We start from the raw sequence: 27,765 nt of genomic DNA, 5'->3' as shown, positions 1-27,765 counted from the left end.
TAACCCAAACTCAACCGGTCATTCCGTTCAGTTCAGAGATGATCGTAATTCCATACGACGCCACTTACCACTTACCTTCTCATTCTTCCATCTGATATACATACGTCTTCATGTGCGAACCTCTATACTATAATACGGTTACAATATTATTATAGGTTTCGATGCTTTATAATTATTTATCATTTCGTAGATAATATCTTCATTAATATAGCCTCTTCTACGTACATTAGACTAATGTCATTCAACTTACTGCGTTTTGCGACACCTGCAAATATACTTAACCTATCTACGTGGCTATAACTATACGTTCTCTCCTTCCGTTTTCTGAGGTATTCCTCGAGCTAATAGGTACGTTATCCTATTCCTATTTCATTCACGATCACCGGCTCGCCAGTCGCCGTCTAACTTATCGCAATTTTTGTACCAGTGTGTCAAGTTCAAGAACAAGAAGTCACGCTCGGTATCGATGTATACGTAAATCACGATTTTACGCTTTTTCATCGCAAATAGCCGAGTCGTTCGTCGGGATATTTTTTCGTATGGAAATTCTTCTTCTGTCTCACCCTGCGCTGCCTTCTTTGCCTACCTGGCTCACGTTTTCTTTAATTTCTTCGCCAGCAGATTCGTCCATCGTGTCACATTAATTGCACAATATTTATGCCTACACGTAGCGTAGGTTGAAGAATTTCATCCTTTTTATAGATACGGTCACATCTTTGGGATATTTATTTACCTTTACTGAAATCGACGGTATGCTTTTACGAAACTGAAACCGAATTCGAATATGGAAATTTTTCGAAGACTTTCATCCTTTTTGTACGGTCACATCTTCGATTATTCGTCTCTTGGTATTGACTACTGGCTTTTTTCGAAACTGAAACCGAATTCCTTTATCAAAATCCTTCGAAGAATTCCATCCTTTCTACGGTCACATCTTCGATTATTCTTCTCTCAGTATTGACTACTCGATTTTTCAAAATTGAAACCGAATTAGTCTACGAAAATCCTTCGAAGAATTTCATCCTTTCTACGGTCACATCTTCGATCATTTTCGTCTCTCGGTATATTTATCTGTCGAAAATCCCATCTTGAAATCATCTACGAACATTTATCTAGAAAGAATCAATAAATTAATACAAAATAGGTACTCGGTTTTCGCTGCAAAAATAGTTTTATTCGTTTACAATTCACGCCGACAATATTCTCAGAACAATTCGAAGTAACGATACTCCGATCGTCTTTTACGATAACTTTGAACATTAAAATGAAAATTATCACAGATTACATTATTACATACAATTAATTATATACCCAAAACAGAGAAACTTACAGCAGTCTAGGAATAACCATTATTCGCAGCCTAAATTTCACACTCGAAACGCTAATAATCGATTTACCGCCGGACTAATCGTAAAACAACAACGTTTCGGATCTGAATTCAACCGCAGGAGTAGCACGTTCGACTCTCGAACGTCTTATAGGTACACAGTTCGTATAAAATAATAGACACGTGTACCTTATGCCTATAAAAGAAATGTTCGAATTATGTATAATTATGTTTCTTTAGGATAGGAAAAACGTGTTTCGATTTTTTTTTTCACTCGTAACATTTTGATATTTTTTAAATCTTAAGAGTTGAGCGTTCTTTAAATTTGTAAGTAGAAATATGGAAAACAAATTAGTGGATTTGTTCTTATATAAGTAAAAACAGCACATTTATGAAAATATGTACTAATATTCTTAGGTAAATTATTAGTTTATAAATAACTTAGAAACTAAAAAAAGGTAAGAAATAAAAACAAAAAAATGATGGATCAACCATCGGATCATTGGATCAATTGAAAGGATAAGTAGATTTGCGATTCGATAGTGTAAAAAATTACAAAAAAATAGTTAAAAATGAAAGCATCGATATTTTTGGAAGTAAATTAATCTTAAATGAAAGGAAATTATGGGCATGTCGTCGGAACGATTGAATACAGTTCACCAGAGGAGAACCGAGTACGGTATATTGTCTCTGAAGTTGATGATCGTTCGTGGTAAACATCTATTCGACGCATTCTTTGCCAATTATAAGCTGTAAAAAATGTATTCGAGATTAAATTCGGTCATAAGGAACGCTTGGATTATTAAAGAGCAACCGTGTGTAAACTTACTCGATAATTTGAGCAAATGGCTTCGTACAAGTTTTTCAAAATTGATGCCTGATTGTGGCGATTCTGCGGAGAAAATTATAACGAATTAATTTAACGTTATCGTTGTATAATTTATACGAAGAATAAAACGAAGTTCAATACTTTGTTGAGTAAAACAGTCGGAACGAATGAAATGGTTGGATTGAGACTGTTCGTCTCTTCGCCATGTTTCTTCAATAACCAGTTACCTTGCGAACTCCTAGAGCATTGGAATATTGGTTTCCACGATACTCCGAATTTCTGCGAGCACTGTAACAATAACAAATGTGGAGTTAATTCAATCATTTTGAGAAGATGAACTTGACCATTATTAGCTTATCATCTTGCGAAATTACCTCTATGCCTATTCCTTCGGGATCGTCGTTATTTTCAATCATACACGTGACGAAATTTAGCAATAAAACAGGATCTTGAATGTAGTGAATAGCGCACGAGTGGATTTTATTTGCGAAACACTCGTTGATACCGTGCTGGCAATCGAATTCGAAATGATCATCGTCTATTTGCCGGGTCTAAAATTGGAAAAAAAATGGAAAGATGAAGTTTAGTACGTTGAAACCCAACGATTAGTCGAGTGAAAAGGTGTGATTCAATTACATTGGCTTTTCCATATGGTACTAGCTCCACTTCTAAGACATTTGGCAAACGTGTATACGTAGGAAGTAGGTGTCTGATGAAAAAACTCCTCGAATCCGGGCAAAGAGCTTCGTAATAAACGGTTACGGTAACTCGGGAACGATTAACTGAGTCTCTGATATCCTTTAAAGCCTGCGAATGAAACAAACTGGCATTAATACGTACAGATCGAAGAACACGTATGATTTAGGGACGATAATACTTACACTTTTGTTTTTCAAACTATTCTTCATCGACTTATAAGTGTATTCGTAAAGTTTCCATGTTACGAAGGAGAATATTACTAGGAAAATAATGTACCTAATTTTAAGAGGAATTATGCGCGTCGCGATCATCTCATTATTCGTAAAACGTAGGTAAATGAATGGTAAATTAACGAGTAGGTTTCTTAGTCTTCTGATTAACTGATTCGATTCAGGTACATATTTTTTCATACAGCCACCTCATAGGTTTTCGAGACAGAACGGCGAGGGTTTCATAGTCATTTATTTTCAATTATCAACGGTATTTATTTCATAATAACGGATTTAATTGCATAATTTCATTGTTTTCCACGACTTTAGTACACATTACTGTCCTGTTATCACTTATCGCATTCGTGTTTGATCAATTTCAAATTGAAATTCAAAGCTTCAAGCATTTTTGATGTTTTTGCCTGGTTATTTTATGGGTTACTAGCGCTCCTAGCGGTTGTATTTAGTACCATTGCCCAATTAGCGCAGCTAGTGGCCAAAGTTTGTACTATTTTGAAGTATTGATGCAACAAGAGCACCGGGCTACGTGGTAATTATCCGGGTGTCCACGTCAAATTGACCAACCACGTAATCACATGAAAGAGTGGTGATGTATTTTGATTTCGTCTGAAAATCGTATAAACAATACGAATTTTATAATTATTTTTCATCGTTCGAAGAGTTTTTCGTGATTATATTCCATTAAAATATCACCTTAGATCGAATACAGTTTGAGTAAGTGATTTTCGAAACATCCATCATGAGTAAATTACTCGACGTAGTTAAAAAATTCAAAGACGAGTACGTCAATACAACTCCGAAAAGATTGAAGATAATCGACGCGTACTTGCTGTACATATTGTTAACCGGTGTTATTCAATTCTTGTACTGTTGCTTGGTCGGAACTTTCCCATTCAATTCTTTCCTAAGTGGATTCATCTCCTGTGTCAGCAGTTTCATATTGGCAGGTAACGTAAACAAAATTCCGGCATAATGCCGCTTATCAATTACCATCTCACAGTGTACTGACGTATCCATTTTTTTGCCCAGTATGTTTAAGGTTACAAGTTAATCCTCAGAATAAAGAGAACTTCAAAGGGATTAGTCCAGAACGAGGATTCGCTGATTTCATTTTCGCTCACGTAGTCCTGCATTTAGTTATCATGAATTTCATCGGTTGATTTCCCAAGGCTCACTGTGATCGATTCGCTATTTGTAATTATTTTTTGAAATATGTCTTCAAGAGAACAATTATTCTTTTTCGTACTTTTTCTATTAAGATAATATACACTATTGTACCTCTATCCCATGAAAATGTTATGCTTTTGTTTCTAGTTATTACGAGAGAGAGAGTAGAATAGTAAGATGAAAGTTTTCACTATTTGATAATAAACAACCTGTTTACGTTAAAAATTTCATGTAGGCGTTGTTTTCTTATTTTTAAAACTGAAAGCTAAAACAACAAGCAAACCATTTTATTATTACAGCACATCTTATAAATATTTACACGACAAAGAAAAAATGAAAATACCAAGTTTTATACAAATGAAATAAATCCGTTGAAATAATAGAATCAAAACTGATAAAAGGTAAAAAGAATTTTAAGTACACGTTGATTTTTGTTTTACTACACTAAAAAGGGTGAATTTATGCAGGGCATTAATTCGCTAATTTTTTCTCTATGTATAATTTTTTCGCTCTTTGAAACAGTTTCTCTTTTCTAATCCTAAGCGCTGTCTCTCGTTCTGATGGATTAGTTGAAAATTCCTTGTTATCGTTGCTTTCGTCAACACTCGGTTCATCGGGTAATCTGCGAATCGAACGGAAATGAGAATTAATCCATCGAAATTGAAATGAAATGGTCGATGGTTGATATTGAGAATATGTGTACTTACTCGATGGATGAATTGCCTCGAGGCGTAGTTGAAGAAGTCGCGTTTTCGCTGACGACATTTGTGTTATTATTAATACTATCACTACTACTGGGTTGCGGTTGTTCTTCCGTCTCTACGAATGAAATTACCGGTGATTCATTGACCAGATTTGGAGGCTCGTTTTCAATAGGTATGAGTCCTTCTAGAATATTATCGACTGTCGAATTGACCGAACGAGTTTGACGTAGATTTTCAATTAGTACGTTGGTCGGGTAATGTGGAAATATTTGCTGTATCTGGAATACAAATGAGTATGGTTTGAATTATCGTTTTAAAAAAATGTAAAAGATCAGATTAGATTAGTTCGTAATTCGCTGAACATTCCCTGATACCGATAATTTGGTCTGAACAGATCTGATCAGTTCAGAATTTGGATAGGATCAGATCTCTTCAGAGTTCAGATCTGGTAGGATCCAATATGGGGAAACTGATTGGATCTGAGATCTGATCTGACCTACCTAATCAGGTCAGCAGATCAGATCATCAGTTTAGATGTCAACATTCTTTGATACCAATTTGATCGGTTCAGAATCCTGATCGAATTGGACATGAAGAGACTGATCTGATTAAAGATCTGATGCGACCTTTTGTATCTGATCAAATCAGATCAGATCAGAAAATTTCTAGAATTCAATTTAATCGGACCAGCTGAGAATTCTGATTGAATTAAATGTGATCAAATCAGTTCAGACTGGATCGAACCCGATGGAGAAAATTGATTTGAGATCCAAGTAGACTAGTTTGACCAAATCAGACCAAATCTGAACATCCCTCGATACATCTGACCAGATCTGACGACCTCAGAATTTAAATCTGATTAGATCAATATTTGCTAACAGACTCACTTGTCGAGCCATTGATTCAACTTGAGGATCGTCCATTTCACCTCCACTGACTGTGGACAATACTTGAACCGAGAAACTAGGTAACCACGACACATATCGCGAACCTGTAACATTCCTTCATTAATACAGCACAAAGCCGAATCAAAATACGTACAGATTCGAAGCGATACTTACCGTCAAAATGGAAAAAGTGCTGATGATTTATTCCGTTCGTAGCATTGGCTCCAATTCGTACAGTAGTACTTCGTGTTTGTCTAGGTCCTGCCGAACGTCTAACATTGCTCCCGTTTACATTCAATATGTAACGACAAGTTGGACAAGAGGTGTCTTGTTCTAACCACAATTGTAGACAAGTCCTGAAAAATAATTCGATATCAAGATAACAAATAAAGCTCGTGGGAACCCGATGTAAATTTGTAAAAACTCCAATACTAACGAATGAAATAAATGTCCACAAGGTAACTTTCGCGCCACTTCCATTTTCTCCCAACAAATGGCGCAATTATCAGAATTCTTGTTGAGTTCTTCGACAGAAGCAATAGGATACCTAGAAAAGACATTTTTCATAGTTGAAATCGAAACCAAATCGCAGAAAAAATACACAACGTGACGTTGAACGTACTCTTTTTCCATATGATTAAGTATCCACATATAATTGCGATGTTTTTTGAATTTCCTTCGAATTTCCGAGGTCAAAAAACGAACATGCATGAAAATCGCCATCGAAGGAATAGAGAACAATATGTTACCCCAGAGTAACATGTGTAAATAATGCAACAATTCCAAACTCAAGTCAGCCAATTCCAAAAACAACGATACGTAGTAGTACAGCGACATTTCCATTTTACATATGATCGAATTAGCGAACGAATTCGTCGATCTGTATCTCTGATTTTGACTTCTTATGAATTTCGCTTCGAACGGATCGATTACATATTTAATTAGGATATGAGGAACTCTTAACGTGACCGATAAACACTGCAAAAAAGAAATGTTCGACACAAAAAAGCATAAATAGCATGTAACAACATCGATTATACGAATATTTCGATTATTCATCATACCTCAGCAGTCATAAAAGCGAATATATGATACCCCAAATGCACTCCGTACGTTAAACATAAATAAATCATGTAACTAGCGACAGTAAACACAGATAGAAGTAAAGTCACAATTTTGCATCGATTCCATACAGTCACATGAGAGCTAACGGTCACCATCTGTAAAATATTAATTAGTTAGAACTGAATAATTTAAATTAAACTTGGCATAGTTGAAAACCCCATTACGTATTCCAATCGATCCTTTGAAAACTGTACGAAAATTTGCAAGAATCCCAGAAGCCCAAACCATCCGAGTAACAGCATCACATCTTCGGGTGTTTGAACTTTGATTACTCCGAACATGAAGATGAACTTGTAGAGTAAATAGTTGCATAACTTTTCTCTGAAATTCAACACCTCGACAGATCGCAAGTTTCCAAATATCAATCTCTGTATCATCTTTCCGAATAAAATCATCGCACAACCGATAGTGTTGATGAAAGCCTGAAAAACAGAGAAACAAAAACGTTAGTGAAATGTATGTTACGGTGCCATTGTGTGTAGGTAGGTAGATCGAATCATGAAGAAACTAACCCATCGAGAAAAGCTGTCCTGTATCATGTATAATAAAACATCGTCCACTTCTTCGGGTAAATTAAAACTATTCAAATCGATAAGATGTTCTTCGTCGTCGACGACGATGTCGGATGTATTTTTACCATTTAAAAAAGCTGAGCTCTTCCACGAAGGATCTTTGGTGACTTGCTTGGCGTTATAAACCAGTGATATAAATAACGCCGTCGATAGTACAGAATACGTTGTTAACGTTGGTATAGGAAGTCGGTCCAGAGCTGGCATTATGATGGCGATATAAATGTAAAATATTTGATTTATCAGATGGCTTGAGAAATTACATCACAACAACGTCAATTTATAAATACGAGTCTAATCCGAATACCGAACTGGCAGTCACCGAAATTAACCTCATGTTAATTAAATACACTGATAAACGTCGATATATTCGATTCAATCGAGAAATAAAGATATTATTAACATTTTACACGAACGAATTTACTTGTAAATATTCCATAATGACATCGATTACGATGGAGTTGGATTACTTTTTTTGCTGCTTCTTATCGTATGTTCGGTTCTCAATGAAGATTTGTCAACACAATCAGAGTGACCTAATGAAAACAACTTTCATTCCCTAATTATACACCACTGAGAAAAACGTACGCAGTGGATTGCATTTTGCATTCTGTGTCCATTTTGTTCTTTAAATAATGCATCGTGTATTTGACGCGTGCTTTAACACAGAGAAGGGAAACTTTTAAATCTTTCAATTGAAAATTTCAAAGCTCGTTTGATTTTTTTTCAAACTTTCCGATTTATTGTTTTTCGCTTGACGGAAGGTAACACTGCAAGTTCAGTGTACGTTTCAAAAATGATTTATACAGAAATTGAAAATTGAAACTTGAGTTTGGAAGCGAAGAAAAGTGAATTTAATTTCGTGAACACCCTGTATGGAATAAGAATAATGATTCTCCTGAGTCCTAATTATAAATTTACAACTGTTGCGAGTGAATAGAATGAAAATTCTGTTTTAAAATTGCAACGTAAACAAACAAAAAAAAAATGGTCGACGACGAATAAAGAGAAAGTGGCTGCACTGATCGAAAGGTAAAAGGAGAAGTGCGGAGCGGTGATGGAAGTGATTGTAAATAAAACACTAAACAGGTAGATACAGATGATTTATTTAACATTATTTTATGCTTTTGTATCGTGATACAATGTTCGTAATAATAATTTCAAATTATTCAGGTTTAGTTCGATGATATTGGATATTAATTTCGAAACGAAATAGTCATTCAGTCGAACTCTCCAATCTCCACAGCAATTCATTCGGGTATGTTTCTGTACTGAAAAATTCAGCTCGAATTCCTGCAACAGTGAAGGAAGATCTCTACGTTCGCATTTATTTCGTAATAATCATGCTGTTTAACATATTTTTGAATTGCAACGTCGAAATTGCCGAAAGAATCACGGATATGGAGTGCAGAATTGGAATAATTAACACGTATTCTGGTAATTATATTTTCAACGTATTATTTCACTTCGAGTTACCTAGATTTAAAAAAATTCATGGTGACGAATGTGAACTGACGATGATGATCGACGATCCTGAGTGATATTCTTGTTTACTATCCCACCTATAGAGAAAAACAATCACGGTATGGATAATCGTTAAAATTCATTTTACTACTTTTCTCACGCTAGAATTATTAATTACGATCGTGTTCTTCGAGAGGTGTTTGTGGTATTGGAATATAAATATTTTGAAATCACCTTCGTCAGATATGAAAACAAGTAATACTGTTTTAAAATTAACGAGTAATGTCCAGTCTGTATCATCGTCGTTGATTACTAAAAATGTATTTTTATTCGAAGCTTTATTATTGCCAAAAATTTCAAATTTGACGTTTCTGTGTTTCAGAGTTAAGCAACAGGTGAAATGCTAGTTCAGAATTTCAACGCTGCTGTTATTATTTTACACCTCTATTTTAAATCGACCAAGATAATTAATTGGTGAGTTAATTTAGCTCCTATTTTTTTCGAATAATAAATTCTGTTCGTGTTCGTATTATTTATGATACGTGTATTGTCGTATATTTTTATCTATTGTGTTACTTTCTAATCTCCATGTGAGCTGAATTCTTCGATTTATGCTTTGCATACTGTTCAGAAATTGATTTTTAACACGTGGGGATGTTTTTAAAATTTTTGTACTTGGACTTTGAAACGTTATAGCTCCTCAATTCTACAAAAATTGATTCGAGTCGATAAAAAACCTGAACTTGAAGAAGAAAGTAATTCAAATTTCAGTTTTTGAAAACGAAGGTCATTCTTTGTGATGCATTGGTCAGTTCATTTCTAATATTTTTTCACAATGTACAATAATTATTGTTTCGATGCATTGTATGTATGCATTTCCTCATTTCTATTTTTTATTACGATCAAAATAATACGTTTTATTGCTATTAATATTATTATTTTAAAAAAAAATTCTCATTCTAATATAATATTTTTTTGTTCTATTTCGACAGCTTTCCTACAATCAAATCAACTCGCCAAAATGACGCCAATTCCACTCATCGTCGTGATAATATTACTACAAATCAAGGTCGCTTTTCCTGCCGATCTGGTAATCCAAATACCCGAACCATCTAACCAGGAAAATGGCATCTATAGATTAGATTACGCTCCGCCGAAAGGTTCGCCTCCTCCGAACACGACTATCTCGGCGAAAGATATCAACAACATAATTCACTTTTCGCACGCCTTACCCGGCACCAAATACGAATTCTGGTTATATTTCTCGAATTCCACCGTATCCGAGTTACCAACATGGACCGCAGCCATCACAACACCTCCGGATCCTCCTCTAAATTTGACCGTTAATATTCGAGGCGGTAAAACAGCTCAAATTAGTTGGAGCGGACCACTGGCTGGTGAATTCTCCGGGTTCAAGATGAAAGTTCTCAGCTTGACTGAAAATGTACCAGTGCGAACGATCAGCTTGACCGAAAGTCCGTACGTTTTGAAGGATTTAACGCCCGGTGGCTCGTACCAAGTTCAGTTGTTCACCGTGTACGATAATAAAGAAAGCGTGGCGTATATTTCGCGTAATTTCACCACTAAACCGAGCACGCCTGGTAAATTCATCGTGTGGTTTAGAAACGAAACCACATTACTGGTGCTATGGCAGCCTTCGTATCCCGCTAGCATATTTAGTCACTATAAAGTATCCATCGAACCGGCCGATGCGCCGGAAAGCGTTCTGTACGTGGAACGCGAAGGCGAACCTCCTGGTCCAGCTCAGGCCGCGTTCAAAGGTCTTATACCCGGTCGAGCTTACAATATCTCGGTGCAGACAGTCAGCGAAGATGAGATTTCAACACCGACCACGGCTCAATATCGCACCATTCCATTGCGACCTTTATCGCTGACCTACGATAAAAGCTGGCTAACGTCGAGGAGTGTTCGTGTATCGTGGGAGCCACCCAAAGGCGTCTGCGAATTCGACAAGTACCAGATTAGCGTCAATGTACGAAGACAGTCGGGTATTTCAACTGCTCCGATAACTCGTGGCAGAGACGAGCCCACCGTATGTGACCTAAACGAAGGCTTAGAACCGGGTCGAACGTATCAAATCTTGGTGAAAACGTTCTCAGCCAAAGTGGCCAGTTGGCCTGCCACGTTAAACGTTACGATGAAACCATTACCGGTTAAAGATCTGACCACAGCTAGCGTCGGCACAACCGGCGACTTTAAGATTAAATGGCGCGTCGATAATTCCAGTTACCAAGAATTATTCAAAATCAGCTACGTCGAAGCGGAATCGTTAAACGGCGATAGTAACACGACCCTGGTCGAAAGCAAAGAATACGATCTAGATTCACTTCTGCCAGGTCGAAATTACTCCATATCAGTTCAAGCAGTCAGCAATCAAATCGAAAGTAACGAGACAGTAGTGTATCTAGCCACTCGACCATCTTCGCCTATCATCGAAGAACTAAAATCCACCGAATTCGGTCTAGATATTTCGTGGAAATCGGACGTCGATTCCAGACAAGAAAACTACATCGTGATAGTATCACGAAACGATTCCTCATCCGAACCAATGATCACAAACACAACGCTGCCGAAACTCATGTTGAAAAACTTGTATCCCGGAGCTGGCTACCATATCAAAGTGATCGCCGTCAGTCACGGTCTACAAAGCGAACCTCACGACTATTTTCAAGCAGTTTACCCCAAACCACCCAAAAATCTCACCGTCGAAAAAGTAAACTCGAACACGGTAGTGGTTCGTTGGCAAGAACCCATCGATTCCCAATTCTCCGAGTACTCGATTCGTTTCCGAACCGAAGAAGACGAAAAATGGGTTCGACTACCGGGTGTCAAAGGTGCCACCGAAACGGAAATCGCCGACATGACACCGGGTGAAAAATATCTCATACAAGTGAACACGGTCAGCTACGGTGTCGAGTCCGTTCATCCTTTACAGTTGAATTACACGGTGCGTCCGAATCCTGTAGCCAATATGGTCGGATTAATTGACTCGAGCAATATCACGTTGGAATTCCCTCGACCCGAAGGACGTATCGAGTATTACGCCGTGTTTTGGAACGTGATATCTGCCGAAACCAACGCCCAGCATGTCATTGTTCAAGAACAATCGAAAAATGTCACCGATACTGGCAGAGACGAGAAAAACGTTCGAATCTCGATCGAAGATCTGATGCCCGGAATTAAATATCATTTCGATATACAAACCATTTCCTACGGTTTGGAAAGCGATATTAGTTCGACGGATTTGCAAACCATGCCACTCATTTTGTCCGAGGTGTTGATCGTCAACAATCCACTCAGCACCGATCTTGTAACCTTGAGGTGAGTTTTTCATGTTTAAGCGTATTTTGTAGGTCATTTCCGGTCAATTGACCAAAATTTCAAAACTTCGTTCTTTGATTTCATTCACGTTGTTTTTACAACTACATACCTACCAACAAAGCTGCTAAAAAAACACCGCTAGGTTGTTCTGAATGATATAAGGTTTTTTTGGTGAGAAAATGATGAGGAGGGGGGGGGGATGAAAAATTCGTAAAAATCGTGGAAGTCTTGTGATATTTATGTTGAGTAATATTACCTATTATGTTTTCGAAAATGCTGAATACAGCTGTTTTAAAGCCTTTAGCAAAGTTCGGATTGAATAATATATTAAAAAAAAAAAAAAAATTGAAAAATTCAACTCTCAAAAACAGATGTTGAGAATTTAAGAGTATTTGTTTTAAGATCCCAAATGGCTCGAATTATTACCAATCGATTCGGGGAATTTAAAATAGGGTTTAGGCCAAATTTTACAACAAGATTGAGGGAAATTTAGTGAAAATTGTATAGAATCTTCTTGGAACAGGCTGAAAATGACCATAAAAACACTTACAAATATGTACAATGAAATCAATTTAAAGTACATATCAAAAACTGATGAAATTTCAATAAATTTTGGCGAATCATTTCATCTAAAGTGGAAATTTACAAAAAATGTCATAGACTTCATCATTTGAAAAGAATTAATTTACAGATTACCAAAAATTGATGACATTTTAGAAAAATTCGGCGAAATTCAACAAAAATAATTGAAACTTTATGAAAACGGTATAAAAACTCAAAAATATCATGAAAAGCATTGAAAATCGCTCAAGTTGAAAAAATTTGATTCTATGTGAATTACAGAAAAGAAATGAAATTAAGGAATTTTTTCACCTCGCTTTGCTTGTGCAGAAACACATTTTATTTCCTTTCTTTGCTTCGCTGTAAGTCGTTTTTGAAAGCTAGAATTTTTTTTGAAAAAAAAGTTTAAAATGTCGTGAGTACGATAAAAACATTTTTTTTAAATATTCTAAGTTGAAAATTTTCCAAAAATTTTATGCTTCGCTTCACTTTTAATTTTAATTTTTTTTTTTTTTAGAGCAAATACGTTAAAAAATAATGATTAATGATACATGCTTAAAAATGTTTAAAACTATCATAACAAGTAGAAATTTTTTTAAAAATTGATAGGATGAAAAAATACCTAACCCTCTCCCTTCGTAAAATTTGTGGAAAATCATAATAACCCTGGGAAAGTGCCCTCCTCTAGGGAAAAAAAGTGGTAAAATGTTCTAAAAATGTTCTGCTAAATCCTGCTTTTTCATTTTGAAATTTTGTTAGAAAACATGAAAAAAAAACATTAAAATTAAAACTGATGAAAATGTTTTCTAAACCACGAAATTTTAGTGGAATTTTTCCTGCGTCTGCACTCTCAAGGTCACAGACCTACCGTTTCAGCCTTCCAAAGTCGTCAGTCAGCTTGTCTGGTCTCTTGAGATCAATGACCCATCTGTCTAGTCTATCAAAGTCCCTAACCTACCCGACTAATCTCCCATAGTCGTCTGCCTGTCTGGCCTCTTGACTCTTGAGGTAAGTGACCTTCATGTTTGACTTCTCAAGGTCATCTGTGTTCATGTCTAACATCTTAAGGACATTGACCTGTATGCTGGCTTCTCCAGGTCATCGGCGTTCCTGTCTGGCCTCTTGAGATCATTGACCCATCTGTCTCTAGTCTATCAAGGTCATTAACCTACCTGTCTAATCTCCTAAGGTTGTCTACCTGTCTGGCCTCTTGAAGTCAGTGACCTTCGTATTTGATTCTCAAGGTCATCGGTGATCCTATCTGGTATCTGGCCTTTTAAGGTCACTGACTCGTCCATCTGACTTCTAGAGGTCGCCTCACATATGTCTGTCTGACCTCTCAAGGTCATTGACTTATGTCTGGCTTCTCAGGGTCATATGTGTTCATGTCTAACATCTTAAGGTCATTGACCCACCTGTCCAACTTTATAAAGTCGCCCACCTTTGTCTGACTGGCATCTTAAGGTCATTGACCTGTATGTCTGTCTTCTCTAGATCATTTGCGTTCCTGTCTGGCATATTGAGATCATTGACCCATCTATCTAGTCTATCAAGGTCATTAACCTACCTGGCTAATCTCCTAAGGTCGTCTACCTGCCTTGTCTCTTGAGGTCAGTGACCTTCATGTTTGACTTCTCAAAGTCATCGGTGTTCCTATCTGGCCTCTTAAGGTCATTTACTCGTCCGTCTGGCTTCGAAAGATCATCTCACATATGTGTGTCTGGCTTCTCAAGGTCACCTGTGTTCCTGTCTACTATCTTAAAGTCATTGATCCGTCTGTCTAGCAAGTCTAGCTTCGCAAAGTCGTCCACTTCTGTCTGTCTGGCATCTTTAGGTCATTGACTTGCATGTCTGGCTTCTCAAGGTCATCTACATTCCTGTCTAGCGTCTTGAGGTTATCGACTCGGCTGTCTGTCTGTCTGTCTGTCTGGCCTCCTAGGGTCATTGACCTGTATGTCTTGCTTCTCAAGGTCTTCTGTGTCTCTGTCTGGCCTCTTAAGGTCATTGATTCGTCTGTCTGGCTTCGCGAGGTCGTCTCATATCTGTCAGTCTGCGTTTCTGTCCTCTTTAGGTCATTGACCCCACCTGTTTGGCTTCTCAAGGTCGTCACACAAGAATTTTTTTTTAAGAATTAGACGTGTTGAAATGAAAAAATTTAGAAAGTACTTAAATTGCAGAGGATCGCCAAAAGTTATTGAAATTCCTTGTTGAAAAAATGTTCAAACACATACACAAAAAAAGAAAGATTGAAATGACTTTAAAATCACATTCCATCAAATTTAATAGCTATAAAATCACTGAAAACTATTGAAATCTGATAAGTGATAATATTTTATGAAAATTTGACAAAATTCATATCAGTAGAAGTTGCATATTATGTACCTACTTCAAATGCTCTAAAAAGTGAAATTGTTGAGAATTACCAAAAAAAAAAAAAATTGATACAATGTTTGCAATATTTGATGAAAATCTGTGAAAACTGCTCAAAACAATATTATACCAATTGTGTATTTCATGCAATTTCTACCCGATTGGGTTAAATTTCATCAGTTTTGGAAATTTTAAAATGTTCTTATTGCTCTATTTTTAGTGTTTTATTTTGTACAATCATTTTTTTAGAATTTTGCCAAATTCCCGAAATTTTGGATAATTTTTAATCAATGTTGATATTTCTGGATGATTGATCAAAGATGGAAAAAGTTGGATAATTTGTTGGGAAATTCAGATTCCATAAGAATCTGCTAAGGCAGTAGCTTTTGAAAATAGATTTTGGATTTTATTTTTTTAAAATGAATCTTTTAAGGTTTTGAAAGTTGGTTAATGGAATCTAAAAAGTGTTTTAGAGAAAGATTTTTAAAAACGTCCACAATTCAGATTTTCAAAAAAAACTGCCAGTGAAGAAAAACATTAAAATAATGGAAGTATTTAGGTATGAAATTTTTCTAAATTTATCAAAAATGCCATCAAACATTGTTAAATCATTCTGTTTTTGGTACGTACCTATATGAAGCGTTCGCAGGTTTGCAAATTCGCAAGTAAAAATTGTTGCAAGTCCGAAGTACGATAATGCGAACACAGCAACAGTGTAATTTCAAGTTCGCAAGATGCGAACCTGCGAACCAGTATATGAAGCGTTCGCAGGTTCGCAAATTGGCAAGTAAAAATTGTTGCAAGTCCAAAGTACGATAATGCGAACACAGCAACAGTGTAATTTCAAGTTCGCAAGTTACGAATCTGCGAACAAAGTATGGTACTATCGTAGGTTCGCAAGTTGCAACACTACGAACTAGTATGAAGCGTTCGCAGGATCGCAAATTGGCGTGTGAAAATTGTCACGAGTCCAAAGTACGATAATGCGAACACAGCAACAGTGTAATTTCAAGTTCGCAAGATGCGAACCTGCGAACCAGTATATGAAGCGTTCGCAGGTTCGCAAATTGGCAAGTAAAAATTGTTGCAAGTCCACAAGTACGATAATGCGAACACAGCAACAGTGTAATTTCAAGTTCGCAAGATGCGAACCTGCGAACCAGTATATGAAGCGTTCGCAGGTTCGCAAATTGGCAAGTAAAAATTGTTGCAAGTCTACAAGTACGATAATGCGAACACAGCAACAGTGTAATTTCAAGTTCGCAAGTTCAGAGTGTCTACTGGAAAGAAAATAGCAAGAAAGTAAGAAAAAGGCGAGAAATTGACCTGGGTGGCAAGAAAGCGAGACAATAGTATAGAAATTCCTTCAAAAAGCAAGATAATTTCCCAAAAATTCACATCATAAATCTCCTCTAAAAAATTGAAACTATATCCCACCAATTTTGAAAAATGTTGAGATTAGAAAAATCGCATCCTTTCATTAAAAAGATGTTTTTCTACTTTTCGAATTACAAATTTTCCAACGCTTTTGCCCTCGCTTCACTCCGGCTGTTCAGTATGTGTACTTCCTTCAAAAATTTTTAGAATTCAAAAATTAAATAGGAAAATTCCAGAAATACTCGCAATACCTAAACCATTTGAAAAGTGCGAATTCTTCATTTTTTCTGAACAGAACCATTGGGTACGAAATTTCATGTTTGAAACTTTGAAAGCAAGAAAACAGCTCGAAGAAGGCAAGAAAAAAGCAAGAAATTTGCATTTTTGGTTTCAGTATAGACACTCTGAAGTTACAAATCTGCGAACGAGGTGATTCCTGATTCGTAGGTGCGCAAGTTGCGACACTACGAATTAAGTAAATGAAGCGTTCGCAGGTTCGCAAATTGGCAAGTAAAAAGGGTACCCCCGGATAAGATAGGCAAAATGCCCTTAACCTCGGATTTCGACGAAACTCACAGGGTATGTTTAGTACCCCCAAAAAATAATTTTGGGCCCATTACCCGCTCCCCACCCCACCCCACCCCTCTCAGGCAGGGGGCCCAAAAAACGTGTTTTTCAGGGGAAAAATTCTGCATCAGCGAGTAATTTAGATAAATTTATTCTGTAAACGAATATAGTTAGAGGATACATGGGGGTACCTTCCTGAATTTTTTCAGAATTTTTCATCGCATGGGGGAAGAAGGAGGGACAAAAGAAAACTTTAAATCGACATTACTCCGGAACGAAAAAACATACCAAAACGATTTTTCTCGTCAAATATGTATTTTTAGGTCTACTTTCTATAGAAATCGTCACCCGGCCATTTGGAGTGGTGGATCAAGCTCAAAAGCTCAAAAAACTCTCAAAAAACCACGTTTTTTACGTTTTTTTTCCAAAAATATGGACAATTGGTCGAAATTGAAGAGAACCAAGTTGTTCAGCGTGAAATTTTACACTGAAAAAAATGATTTTTGAAATCATGTACTCATCGCCTGAATTAAAGCAATGAGTACTGTACAAAGCGGTATATTGCGCTGTCATGTAATGGTCCAAGTTACTTGCAGAAGAAGTGCATTGTTTCATGTAGTGAGTACTTGATGATAATGTATAGGTTCCCCCCTTGGAAATTCATGCAGTCATTACTGCGAATTACTGCAGTGGTTGTTGTTTAAAAGAAATGTCATGTATTAGGTACATGATTTCTAATTAATGCAGTAAACGTTACATATCAGAATGGGAAATATACTGGGTGCTGTTGCTAGGCAGGCATTGGGTACAATTATCATTTTAGATAAAGGGCTTAGTACATTAAAAAATATACAAAATGCATTATCTGGGACTCAGTACATTTTGTAATGTACTGAGTCCCAAATAATACGCATTTCCAGCTTCCATCAACATAGTCTACAAGTTAGTCTTGTGTGCTCTTGTGTGCAAAGCTAACGTTTTCAATATTACATATGGTGTTACTTATTGAAAATACTTAGCACTTTCCTCTGTTTTTGTTGATTTTCAATAAAATTGGTGATTTTTAACGCATATACGAGTATATTTTTTGTTGATTTTTACTGTAGGTAATGTAAATTTTCCAAGTGTCTTGGTCAATTTTCTGTGAATTTTTCAAGTGTTGTGGTCAATTTTCAAAGTGTAGTATGTAATGTGAATTTTTCAAGTGTTGTAGTCAATTTTCTGTCCATTTTTCAAGTGTTGTGGTCAATTTTCAACGTAATGCGAATTTTTCAAGTGTTTTGGTCGATTTTCTGTGAATTTTTCTAAGAGTCTTGGTCAATTTTCTTTGTATTTTTCAAGTGTTCTGGTCAATTTTCAACGTGATGCGAATTTTCTAAGTGTTTTGGTCAATTTTCTGTGAATGTTTCAAGAGTCTTGGTCAATTTTCTTTGTATTTTTCAAGTATTGTGGTTAATTTTCAAAGTGCGGTACGTCGCTTTGCTCGAGCTTGTTTGCTTGTCTTTCATTTAAAAATTGAAATTTTCATTTTTTAATTACTACCTGCCAAGTATTCAAATTCGGCTCATAACAATTTCCTTCTCGAAATACAAATTTTTGAAAGCTTTTCTTCAAACTTGGCTTGGGTTTCTGTATTTTTTTTTTAAATTGAACTTTGAGAAAAACCTATCATTCCCTCACTTAAAAAATTATCAGGTACTAAGTACCTATAAAAAACAGTAGTGAATATCAGGAATACGGGAAAATTGGGATATAACACCAAATCCGGGAAATATTACCATCTCATCTGGTAACTGGATGATTTGTGATGGAATGTAACCATTGCTGCATCTTCCCACCAGTAATGCATTCAGTGCATGCTTTAGGTATCCATTGTAATGTAATAGATACCTTAAAGCATGCAATGGATGCATTACTGGTGGGTAGTGCTCTACTGATAATGCAATGTAATGAGTACCTGATAGATTGCAACTACGACATCATATACAGTAATGGTTACATTCCATCACAAATCGTCCAATTACATGACAAGAAGGTAATAGTTATCGGATATGGCGTTATATCCCGATTTTCCCGGATTCCTGGTATTCACTACCGTTTTTTACACGTACTGGGTACCCGATATTTTTTTCAGTGTACCTCAGAATGTGTAATTGAAAATTCATTTATACCGCGCGATCGTACAGTAAAACTACACGCGCAGAAGTATTTTTGCTTATATGTATGTATCAAGATAGCTGAAAGGGTATTCCTGAGTAAAATAGGTGAAATGCCCATGTCCTCAGATTTCTGAAACTTTGAAGAAACATCGTTGGGTACCTTTAAACAAAATGTTGGAGTCAAAAAAAAAATTCCCCCATCCCACCTCCCTTGCTCACAATAGCGAAAAAACGTTTTTTTGGGGGAGGAATCATGCTTCAACGAGTTTTGAAAAAAAATATGTTTTAAATTCACTCAAAATATATAGAGGAGACAGTATAATGAAGGTAAATACATATTTGAGATTCTGCGTCGATCTATGCTATTGCGGTCAAAATTCAAGTGCACATTGTTGAGTTCTACTGAGCGATTGAAAATTTGCAAATCGTTTTTTTTGGGGAGGATGGGTATTAGTTGTTTGTGTTTTGAAAATATTTTCTTCGCAAATGTTTCGTTATAATGAAGAAGAAACATTGAAAGATATATTTCTGAAATTGTGGAAATATTTTGGGATGCAGTGACTCCAATATTTTAGATTTCAAAAAATCGAGAAAATTATGGGCCCAAAATTATTTTTTGGGGGTACTAAACATACCCTGTGAGTTTCATCGAAATCCGAGGTTAAGGGCATTTTGCCTATCTTATCCGGGGGTACCCTTTTTACTTGCCAATTTGCGAACCTGCGAACGCTTCATTTACTTAATTCGTAGTGTCGCAACTTGCGCACCTACGAATCAGGAATCACCTCGTTCGCAGATTTGTAACTTCAGAGTGTCTATACTGAAACCAAAAATGCACATTTAATCTTCGTTAAGCCCACCCCCCTCCCATCAAAATGCTGAACATCAGTGGCGTTTACAGGATGAAATCATAGAGGGAATTTATATTTTTATTTGCGATTGGGGGGGGGGATGAGGAGAGCAAAATCAGATTTTCAGACATAAAAAATCGACATTTTAGGTAATTTTTCGAAAATCGTTCATAATGAATGATTATTTTATTGAAATGAAGGCAAAATTATTGCTCGAGCAAAGGGAGAGCGAAAAGTTTCCGAAAAAATTGGTCCAAAAAACGAAAATTTTGTACGTTTTATTTTACATTTCAACTGGAGCATAATGGTATCAACATTTTTGAAAAGTTAATGGTTCTGTTCAGAAAAAATGAAGAATTCGCACTTTTCAAATGGTTTAGGTATTGCGAGTATTTCTGGAATTTTCCTATTTAAGTTTTGAATTCTAAAAATTCTTGAAGGAAGTACACATATTGAACAGCCCGAGCGAAGCGAGGGCAAAAGCGTTGGAAAATTTGTAATTCGAAAAATAGAAAACCATCGATTTTAATGAAAGTATGCGATTTTTCTAATCTCAACATTTTTCAAAAATTGGTGGGATATGGTTTCAATTTTTTAGAGATTTATGATGTGAATTTTTTGGAACGTGTTTTCTTGCTATTTTTTTTCCAGTAGACACTCTGAACTTGCGAACTTGAAATTACACTGTTGCTGTGTTCGCATTATCGTACTTTAGACTCGTGACAATTTTCACACGCCAATTTGCGATCCTGCGAACGCTTCATACTAGTTCGTAGTGTTGCAACTTGCAAACCTACGATAGTACCATACTTTGTTTGCAGATTTGTAACTTGCGAACTTGAAATTACATAGCTGCTGTGTTCGCATTATCGTACTTTGGGACTAATAGTGGAGGCAAATTAGCATCATATTTCGAAAGAAAAAACATTTTTGGCTACCCAAGCTTTTATGATGAAAAATTGTCAGGAGTGGTCCCCTGAATAATTCCTGAGAACTACCACCCCACAGACCCCCGGCTAATTTTTCTATGGGGGGTTGAACCCCCCCAAAATGGGTTTTTTGCAGTTTTATATTCAGGGGTTGACTTTACGTCGAAAATAGCTTTAGTTTTGTGTTCTACGTCAAATTTCCGATCTAGTGATGTATCAACTGTCCTTCTACCCCTAAGGGGGGTGGGCCTAGAACCATTCAAAAATGAGGAGTTTTCTAAAAAACACAAAAAAGTTATCGGCGCATATGAGGGGTGAAATGGCCCCCGAGAGCGTTCGGGTTGATACTAGCATGGAAAGTGGGTACCATCGAAAAACTACCGCGTGAAAAATTTCAGATCCACACCGCCTCCCCTTTTTGGGGGACCCCCCTTTTCTGAAATTTCAAAAACACTTTTCTCAGCCCCATTTCAACCGATTTTGAAAATTTTTCAGTATGTTATGTATATCCGTAGCAGGTATCCCCACAAAAATTTTCAACCCTCTACCTTTATATTTACCCCTCAAAACGGTGTAAAAATGTGTCTTAGGGAGGGTTGGGGTAAAATGGGAATTTTGGGGAAAATAACTAAGTATTAATGAGTAGGGTGTCGTTTTCTCATGATTCGATACCGCTGAGCATGAATATGTAGTCAGATTTCTTGCTACACTCATCTAGCTCCCTCCAGAGCACTTAGCCCCCTCAATTTTGACTATTGTTAAAAAGCATAAAATGAGTTGAAAAACGCTGCTTTGAGGGGTAAATATGAGGGGAGGGGGTTGAAAATTTTTGTGGGGATACCTACTAAGGATATACATCACATAGTGAAAAATTTTCGAAATCGGTTGAAATGGGGCTGAGAAAAGTGTTGTTGAAATTTCAGAAAAGGGGGGGGTCCCCCAAAAAGGGGAGGCGGTGTGGATCTGAAATTTTTCACGCGGTAGTTCTTTGATGCTACCCACCTTCCATGCTAGTATCAACCCGAACGCTCTCGGAGGCCATTTCACTCCTCATATGAGTACCTTAGAGTCAAACCCAGAATTCTCCAAATTATTCAAAAATGAGGTTATGATCGTTTTGGGTACAGTTAGTAGGTACGCATCGATTACCATTCTTCGTTTTTACCTATCTGACACAATGACGCAGTCAGGGGGGTCCAAAGTACAGGGTCAGAGTCAAATTCCGAAAAATGTCTAAAATTTTCAAAAATGAGATTATAGTCGTTTTGGGTACAGTTAGTAGGTACGCATCAATTGCCATTCAACATTTTACCCCATTCGATACCATGATGGTTAGGGGATCTAAAGTACCGGGTTCGAGTCAAACTTTGAAAAAAATACTTCAAAAAAAAATTTTTTTTCATTCTAGTCGACTATAAACAACTTTGAGATACTTTCAACAGACTTGAATCTAGAATTATCCCACATTTTATCATGCATTTTCGTGTATTTTCAATATTTTTTACAGACTTCGAGTCAAAACCAGAATTCTCCAAAATGGTATCGTGAATTACTGCTATGGAAAGACTTGAAAAAATTTTTTTTTTTGTCAATTCGATAGTTACCCGAAGCACTATATATAGGCGAGATCAGAAACCTGCTACTACTGATTCCCACCTTTCATCAGTTTTTTGCGTTTTTCTCAAAATGGTGAAAAGTGGAGAATTCTGGGTTTGACTCTAAGGTACTCATATGTGCCGATAACTTTTTTGTGTTTTTTAGAAAACCCCTCATTTTTGAATGGTTCTAGGCCCACCCCCCCTTAAGGGTAGAAAGACGGTTGACACATCACTAGATCGGAAATTTGACGTAGAACACAAAACTAAAGCTATTTTTGACGTAAAGTCAACCCCTGAGGATAAAACTGCAAAAAAACCATTTTGGGGGGGTTCAACCCACCATAAAAAAATTAGCCGGGGGTTTGTGGGGTGGTAGTTCTCAGGAATTATTCAGGGGACCACCCCTGACAATTTTTCATCATAAAAGCTTGGGTAGCCAAAAATGTTTTTTCTTTTTCTTATTTGCCTCCACTATAAGTAGTAAGAATTAAAGTTTTTACTTGCTAATTTGCGAACCTGCGAACGCTTCATATACTTAATTCGTAGTGTCGCAACTTGCGAACCTACAAATAGTACTAACCCTTGTTCGCAGATTCGTAACTTGCGAACTTGAAATTACACCGTTGCTGTGTTTGCATTATCGTACTTCGGACTTGCAACAATTTTTACTTACGAATTTGCAAACCTGCGAACACTTCGTATAGGTACGTACCAAAAACAGAATGGTTTAACAATGTTTGATGGAATTTTTGAAAAATTTAGAAAAATTTCATACCATTTTGCCTATCTTATCCGGGAGTACCCTTTTAACAAGTTCAAGTTTCAAACATGCGAACACAGCAACAATAATTTCAAGTTCGCAAGTTGCGAACCTGCGAACCTGTATATGAAGCGTTTGCAGGTTCGCAACTTGGCGAGTGAAAATTTTTACTAGTCCCAAAGTACGATAATGCGAACACAGCAACAACGTAATTTCAAGTTCGCAAATTACAAATCTGCGAACGAGGCATGTTACTATCGTAGGTTCGAAAGTTGCGACACTACGAACTAGTATATGAAGCGTTCGCAGGATCGCAAATAGTGTAATTTCAAGTTCGCAAGTTACGAACCTGCGAACAAGGTATGGTATGTAGTATTCATAGGTTTGCAAGTTGCGAACCTGCGAACCTGTAGGTATTTATAAAAAAATTTCAGTGCTTTTTGATTTTGAAATTGTTTTGGTTTTTTTTTTGGTAGAGTTGATATGAAATGACCCGTATTTTTCTCCAATCCAATTTATTTATTTATTTGTGTATTAATTCACCAATTAATTTGTCTCATGTTACAGATACACACCAACACCACAAAGTTCCTCTCATTTCGATCACTACCGATTCCAAATATCAGACCAGTCAATAGCAATCAAAGAAAAACTGGCCAATGACAGCGAAACCAAAGTAACATTCGATAACCTAGTACCTGGAAGACTATACAATTTCACCATTTGGACAATAGCAGACGGTGTCGCCAGTCAACCACTTCTGAAGCAAGATCGCCTCTACCCAGAACCAATAATCGGTATCAATGCCAGCTCTACTTCCGATCGTTTCATCGATTTGACCTGGGATCGACCTAAAGGCGAATACGCCGCGTTCGAAGTACAGTATCTGAACGCTGACGATATCTTGGTTCAAAATTCCACCTCAGATACTCGTATCACGTTGACTGGATTGAAACCATTTCACAATTACACATTCACTGTGATCGTCAGATCTGGAACAGAGTCATCAATTTTACGCCATTCGTTACCAGTTAGTGGCAGTTTTGCTACAGATGAGTCAGTCCCTGGTGCAGTCAATAAATTCCATCCTATTGATATTCAACCTAGCGATATCATGTTCGAATGGTATCTACCCAAATCTGAACAGAATGGTGTTATATTAAAGTTCACCATTACCTATGGTTTGGAGGGATCGAGTCATGTGCAAAGCAAGGAGTTCAAACCGTGGGATATTCAAGGAGCTGTGAAAAATCTATCGCCTGGTAAAACCTACCTGTTCCGGATACAAGGTGAAACGAAGGTTGGTCCAGGTCCAGAAACGGTGTGGAAACAACGTATGCCTATTTTGGCACCTCCCAGACCTAGTAGTCAAGTTGTGCCTACCGAAGTACATCGTGGAACTACTACTATTCAAGTCAGATTCCGTAAGAATTACTTCAGCGAGCAAAACGGTCCGATTACCAATTACACAGTTATCGTGGCCGAAGACGATAATAAAAACGCTTCTGGAATCGAAATGCCAAGCTGGAGAGATGTCCAAACGTACAGTATTTGGCCTCCTTATCAAGTAATGGAGCCATACTATCCATTTGAGAATACCTCAGTCGAAGACTTCACCATTGGAGAGCAGAACTGTGAAGGTGTCAAAGGTTACTGTAACGGACCGCTGAAAAGTGGCACAACTTATCGTGTGAAAATCAGAGCATTCACAGCTCCTGATAAGTTCACGGATACGTTTTATTCATTCCCTATACAGACTGATCGCGATAATACACCTTTACTAGTTGGTGTCAGCATTCCACTTATTCTGATTATGGTTCTGTGTGCGGTTTTCTTAGCTCTGAAGAAGAAACGTTCGATGATTAAGAAAGCTACAGAAAGTCGTAACGATAGCTTATCATTGCCTGAAAGCATCATGGAAACGAGTCGTCCAGTTAGATTGGAGAATTTTGCCGAGCATTATCGTATCATGTCAGCAGATTCGGATTTCCGTTTCTCCGAAGAGTTTGAAGAACTGAAACATGTTGGACGAGATCAACCAAACACCGCTGCAGATCTACCTTGCAATAGACCCAAAAACAGATTCACCAATATCCTGCCTTACGATCATTCTCGTTTCAAACTACAACCAGTCGACGACGAAGAAGGTTCGGATTACATTAACGCCAACTATGTGCCTGGTTATAATTCACCTCGCGAGTTCATCGTCACCCAAGGCCCACTACATTGCACCAGAGATGATTTCTGGCGCATGTGCTGGGAAAGTAACAGCAGAGCTATCGTCATGCTCACCAGAGTGGTGGAAAAAGGTCGCGAAAAATGCGACCATTACTGGCCCTACGATACGTTACCAGTTTACTACGGCGATATATCAGTTACCTTGCTCAACGATACCCATTATCCTGACTGGGTCATCTCTGAATTCATCATGTGCCGAGGTGACCAGCAACGTATGCTTAGACATTTCCATTTCACAACGTGGCCCGACTTTGGGGTACCTAATCCGCCCCAAACACTGATAAGGTTTGTGAGAGCATTCAGGGAACGAATCGGACCCGATCAGAGGCCAGTTGTGGTGCATTGCAGCGCCGGAGTTGGCAGATCTGGTACATTTATCGCTCTAGATAGAATACTGCAGTCGATTGTGCATTCGGATGTTGTAGATATATTCGGAATTGTGTACGCAATGCGAAAAGAACGTGTCTGGATGGTGCAGACTGAACAGCAGTATATTTGTATTCATCAGTGTTTGCTGGCTGTACTGCAAGGGCAGGAGAATCAAGCTGCTATTAGAGAAATTCATCATAATCAAGGGTATGAGGATGACGAAGGCATAGCAGAATCGAATATATGAGTTGAAGGTATGTTTTGTATTTAAATTATTGTAAATCATGATATCTACTTGCTTAGTTTATGTAAACTTGACCTGCCATATAATATAGTTGTGTATCACTTCCCTGACCAATTTTCGTACCCAATGGAATGTACCTATCTTGCTATATTTTCTGAAAATTTTTATTATTGTTTTCGTTGTTATTCGTTATATTTTTATATTTCTTGTTCGAATTACGAAAAAAATGTGAAAGAAATAATTCCAGAATGTGCTGCTGCTGTTCAACTATTGGCTGTGTGTACGCTCCATCCGTCCATTTCTTAATTAATTTTTATTCGAACTGGGCATTAGTGCCTTAAATAATTGGCTATATTACTTTGCATTTTGATTAAGTATTATTATTTTTATTATACGAACCTATGTGGTCTTATTTTTTAATATTACGAGTTGCTCGTTTGAATTTTTCGCATATTAGGCATGAAATACCTCCCTAGATCTGTATTTTGACGTACTTAGTGATAAATTTTCTCTTCTTAATTTGACAAGATTTTTTTTCTGTAGTACCTACTTGTTGATGTTGGCTGAATGCAATTTTTTTTTATTTTATTTTTCTAAATTCCAGTGTATGTACCAAAGTGATTGTTTGTTAACTTAGGAGTTTGATTTTTGTGATTGTAAACCCAGTTGCCTTAGAGAATATATTTTACAACTACAAGATAATAATATGATTTTGATATGTGATATGTGCAATTTACGTTTGTATAATGTCTTCCCTATAATATTTCGTACATTTTGCATGATTTGAAGGATAATTTCAAATCAAAAATTGAAATGCTCATTTTTTAATATGTACCTATTGTATTTTCCTGGTGATTAGGCGACTATTTGTATTTTTTTTTTGTATTTATTTGTATAGCTAAGTAAGTGTTGTAATTTCGTTGTTCAGTTTAAAGTTATGTGATAATGTCAATTTTAACGTTAACTGTTATTTTTTTTTTATATTAGGTACTTTACTTACTTATTATTGCTGATCTGGATGGGTAACAAATTAAAATATGTACCTTTTGCTCATCTTGATCATTTAATTTTTTTTTTAAAGAAAAAAATATTGGCGAAATTATTTTGAAAATTCAATTAGAATGGAATCCGTTGTGTACTTAATTTGTTGACCATATTATAAACGTTTCTTGGTATCATTAAGATATAGGCTTATTACTTTTTTTCTTTTTTTTCTTTGTGTGAATAAATTTGTAGAATAATGGATGCGTGTACTGTTTATTGATATTCCTATGGATGAGGAATGGTAGGTAGGAAGGGAAAGGGGACGTCAATGATGAAAAACAAAATTTTTGTTTGCTTAAAATGTGATTATAAGCGTTAAGTATTAGACTTATTGAAAGGAACTCTGCAGAATTTT

At 36.7% G+C, this 27,765-nt stretch overlaps 4 protein-coding genes across 4 annotated transcripts; 2 read left to right on the top strand and 2 right to left on the bottom strand.

The window, feature by feature from the left end:
• Positions 1-1,152: 1,152 nt before the first annotated feature.
• Positions 1,153-3,435, bottom strand: LOC135844637 (gamma-interferon-inducible lysosomal thiol reductase-like). Its single transcript, XM_065362883.1, has 6 exons — positions 3,038-3,435; positions 2,793-2,963; positions 2,531-2,707; positions 2,298-2,444; positions 2,157-2,219; positions 1,153-2,077 (listed from the first exon to the last, which is right to left on the bottom strand). Exons 1-6 carry the CDS (start codon positions 3,263-3,265, stop codon positions 2,048-2,050), a joined length of 816 nt encoding a protein of 271 aa, XP_065218955.1. The 5' UTR covers positions 3,266-3,435; the 3' UTR covers positions 1,153-2,047.
• Positions 3,436-3,650: 215 nt separating this feature from the next.
• Positions 3,651-4,482, top strand: Dad1 (dolichyl-diphosphooligosaccharide--protein glycosyltransferase subunit). The gene is made up of 2 exons (XM_065362887.1): positions 3,651-4,032; positions 4,115-4,482. Exons 1-2 carry the CDS (start codon positions 3,825-3,827, stop codon positions 4,243-4,245), a joined length of 339 nt encoding a protein of 112 aa, XP_065218959.1. The 5' UTR covers positions 3,651-3,824; the 3' UTR covers positions 4,246-4,482.
• A 42-nt stretch (positions 4,483-4,524) lies between these two features.
• Positions 4,525-8,050, bottom strand: LOC135844636 (E3 ubiquitin-protein ligase AMFR-like). Its single transcript, XM_065362881.1, has 9 exons — positions 7,481-8,050; positions 7,133-7,390; positions 6,908-7,063; positions 6,466-6,821; positions 6,280-6,390; positions 6,018-6,199; positions 5,844-5,947; positions 4,960-5,234; positions 4,525-4,874 (listed from the first exon to the last, which is right to left on the bottom strand). Exons 1-9 carry the CDS (start codon positions 7,742-7,744, stop codon positions 4,724-4,726), a joined length of 1,857 nt encoding a protein of 618 aa, XP_065218953.1. The 5' UTR covers positions 7,745-8,050; the 3' UTR covers positions 4,525-4,723.
• Positions 8,051-8,501: 451 nt separating this feature from the next.
• On the top strand, positions 8,502-27,609 carry LOC135844635 (tyrosine-protein phosphatase 10D-like). Its single transcript, XM_065362880.1, has 5 exons — positions 8,502-8,626; positions 8,711-8,974; positions 9,384-9,475; positions 9,994-12,343; positions 24,083-27,609. Exons 4-5 carry the CDS (start codon positions 10,023-10,025, stop codon positions 26,367-26,369), a joined length of 4,608 nt encoding a protein of 1,535 aa, XP_065218952.1. The 5' UTR covers positions 8,502-8,626; positions 8,711-8,974; positions 9,384-9,475; positions 9,994-10,022; the 3' UTR covers positions 26,370-27,609.
• The last annotated feature ends 156 nt before the right edge of the window (positions 27,610-27,765 follow it).

Source organism: Planococcus citri, chromosome 4 (assembly GCF_950023065.1).
Source record: "Planococcus citri chromosome 4, ihPlaCitr1.1, whole genome shotgun sequence".
Taxonomy (NCBI): Eukaryota; Metazoa; Arthropoda; class Insecta; order Hemiptera; family Pseudococcidae; genus Planococcus; species Planococcus citri.
The sequence above is the reverse complement of the archived record's forward strand: the minus strand, read 5'-3'. Positions and strand labels throughout refer to the sequence as shown.

Excerpts from the sequence above, each read along its gene's own strand:
- LOC135844636 (XM_065362881.1), bottom strand. The coding sequence starts at position 7,744 with ATGCCAGCTCTGGACCGACTTCCTATACCAACGTTAACAACGTATTCT. Across the intron at positions 6,822-6,907 it reads TCGCTTTTATGACTGCTGAG|TGTTTATCGGTCACGTTAAG; the intron begins GTATGATGAATA and ends TCTTTTTTGCAG. Across the intron at positions 4,875-4,959 it reads CGAGGCAATTCATCCATCGA|ATTACCCGATGAACCGAGTG; the intron begins GTAAGTACACAT and ends TTCGATTCGCAG.
- LOC135844637 (XM_065362883.1), bottom strand. The coding sequence starts at position 3,265 with ATGAAAAAATATGTACCTGAATCGAATCAGTTAATCAGAAGACTAAGA. Across the intron at positions 2,964-3,037 it reads ATAGTTTGAAAAACAAAAGT|GCTTTAAAGGATATCAGAGA; the intron begins GTAAGTATTATC and ends TTTCATTCGCAG. Across the intron at positions 2,445-2,530 it reads CCGAAGGAATAGGCATAGAG|TGCTCGCAGAAATTCGGAGT; the intron begins GTAATTTCGCAA and ends TTATTGTTACAG.
- LOC135844635 (XM_065362880.1), top strand. The coding sequence starts at position 10,023 with ATGACGCCAATTCCACTCATCGTCGTGATAATATTACTACAAATCAAG. Across the intron at positions 12,344-24,082 it reads ACCGATCTTGTAACCTTGAG|ATACACACCAACACCACAAA; the intron begins GTGAGTTTTTCA and ends CTCATGTTACAG.
- Dad1 (XM_065362887.1), top strand. The coding sequence starts at position 3,825 with ATGAGTAAATTACTCGACGTAGTTAAAAAATTCAAAGACGAGTACGTC. Across the intron at positions 4,033-4,114 it reads CAGCAGTTTCATATTGGCAG|TATGTTTAAGGTTACAAGTT; the intron begins GTAACGTAAACA and ends TTTTTTGCCCAG.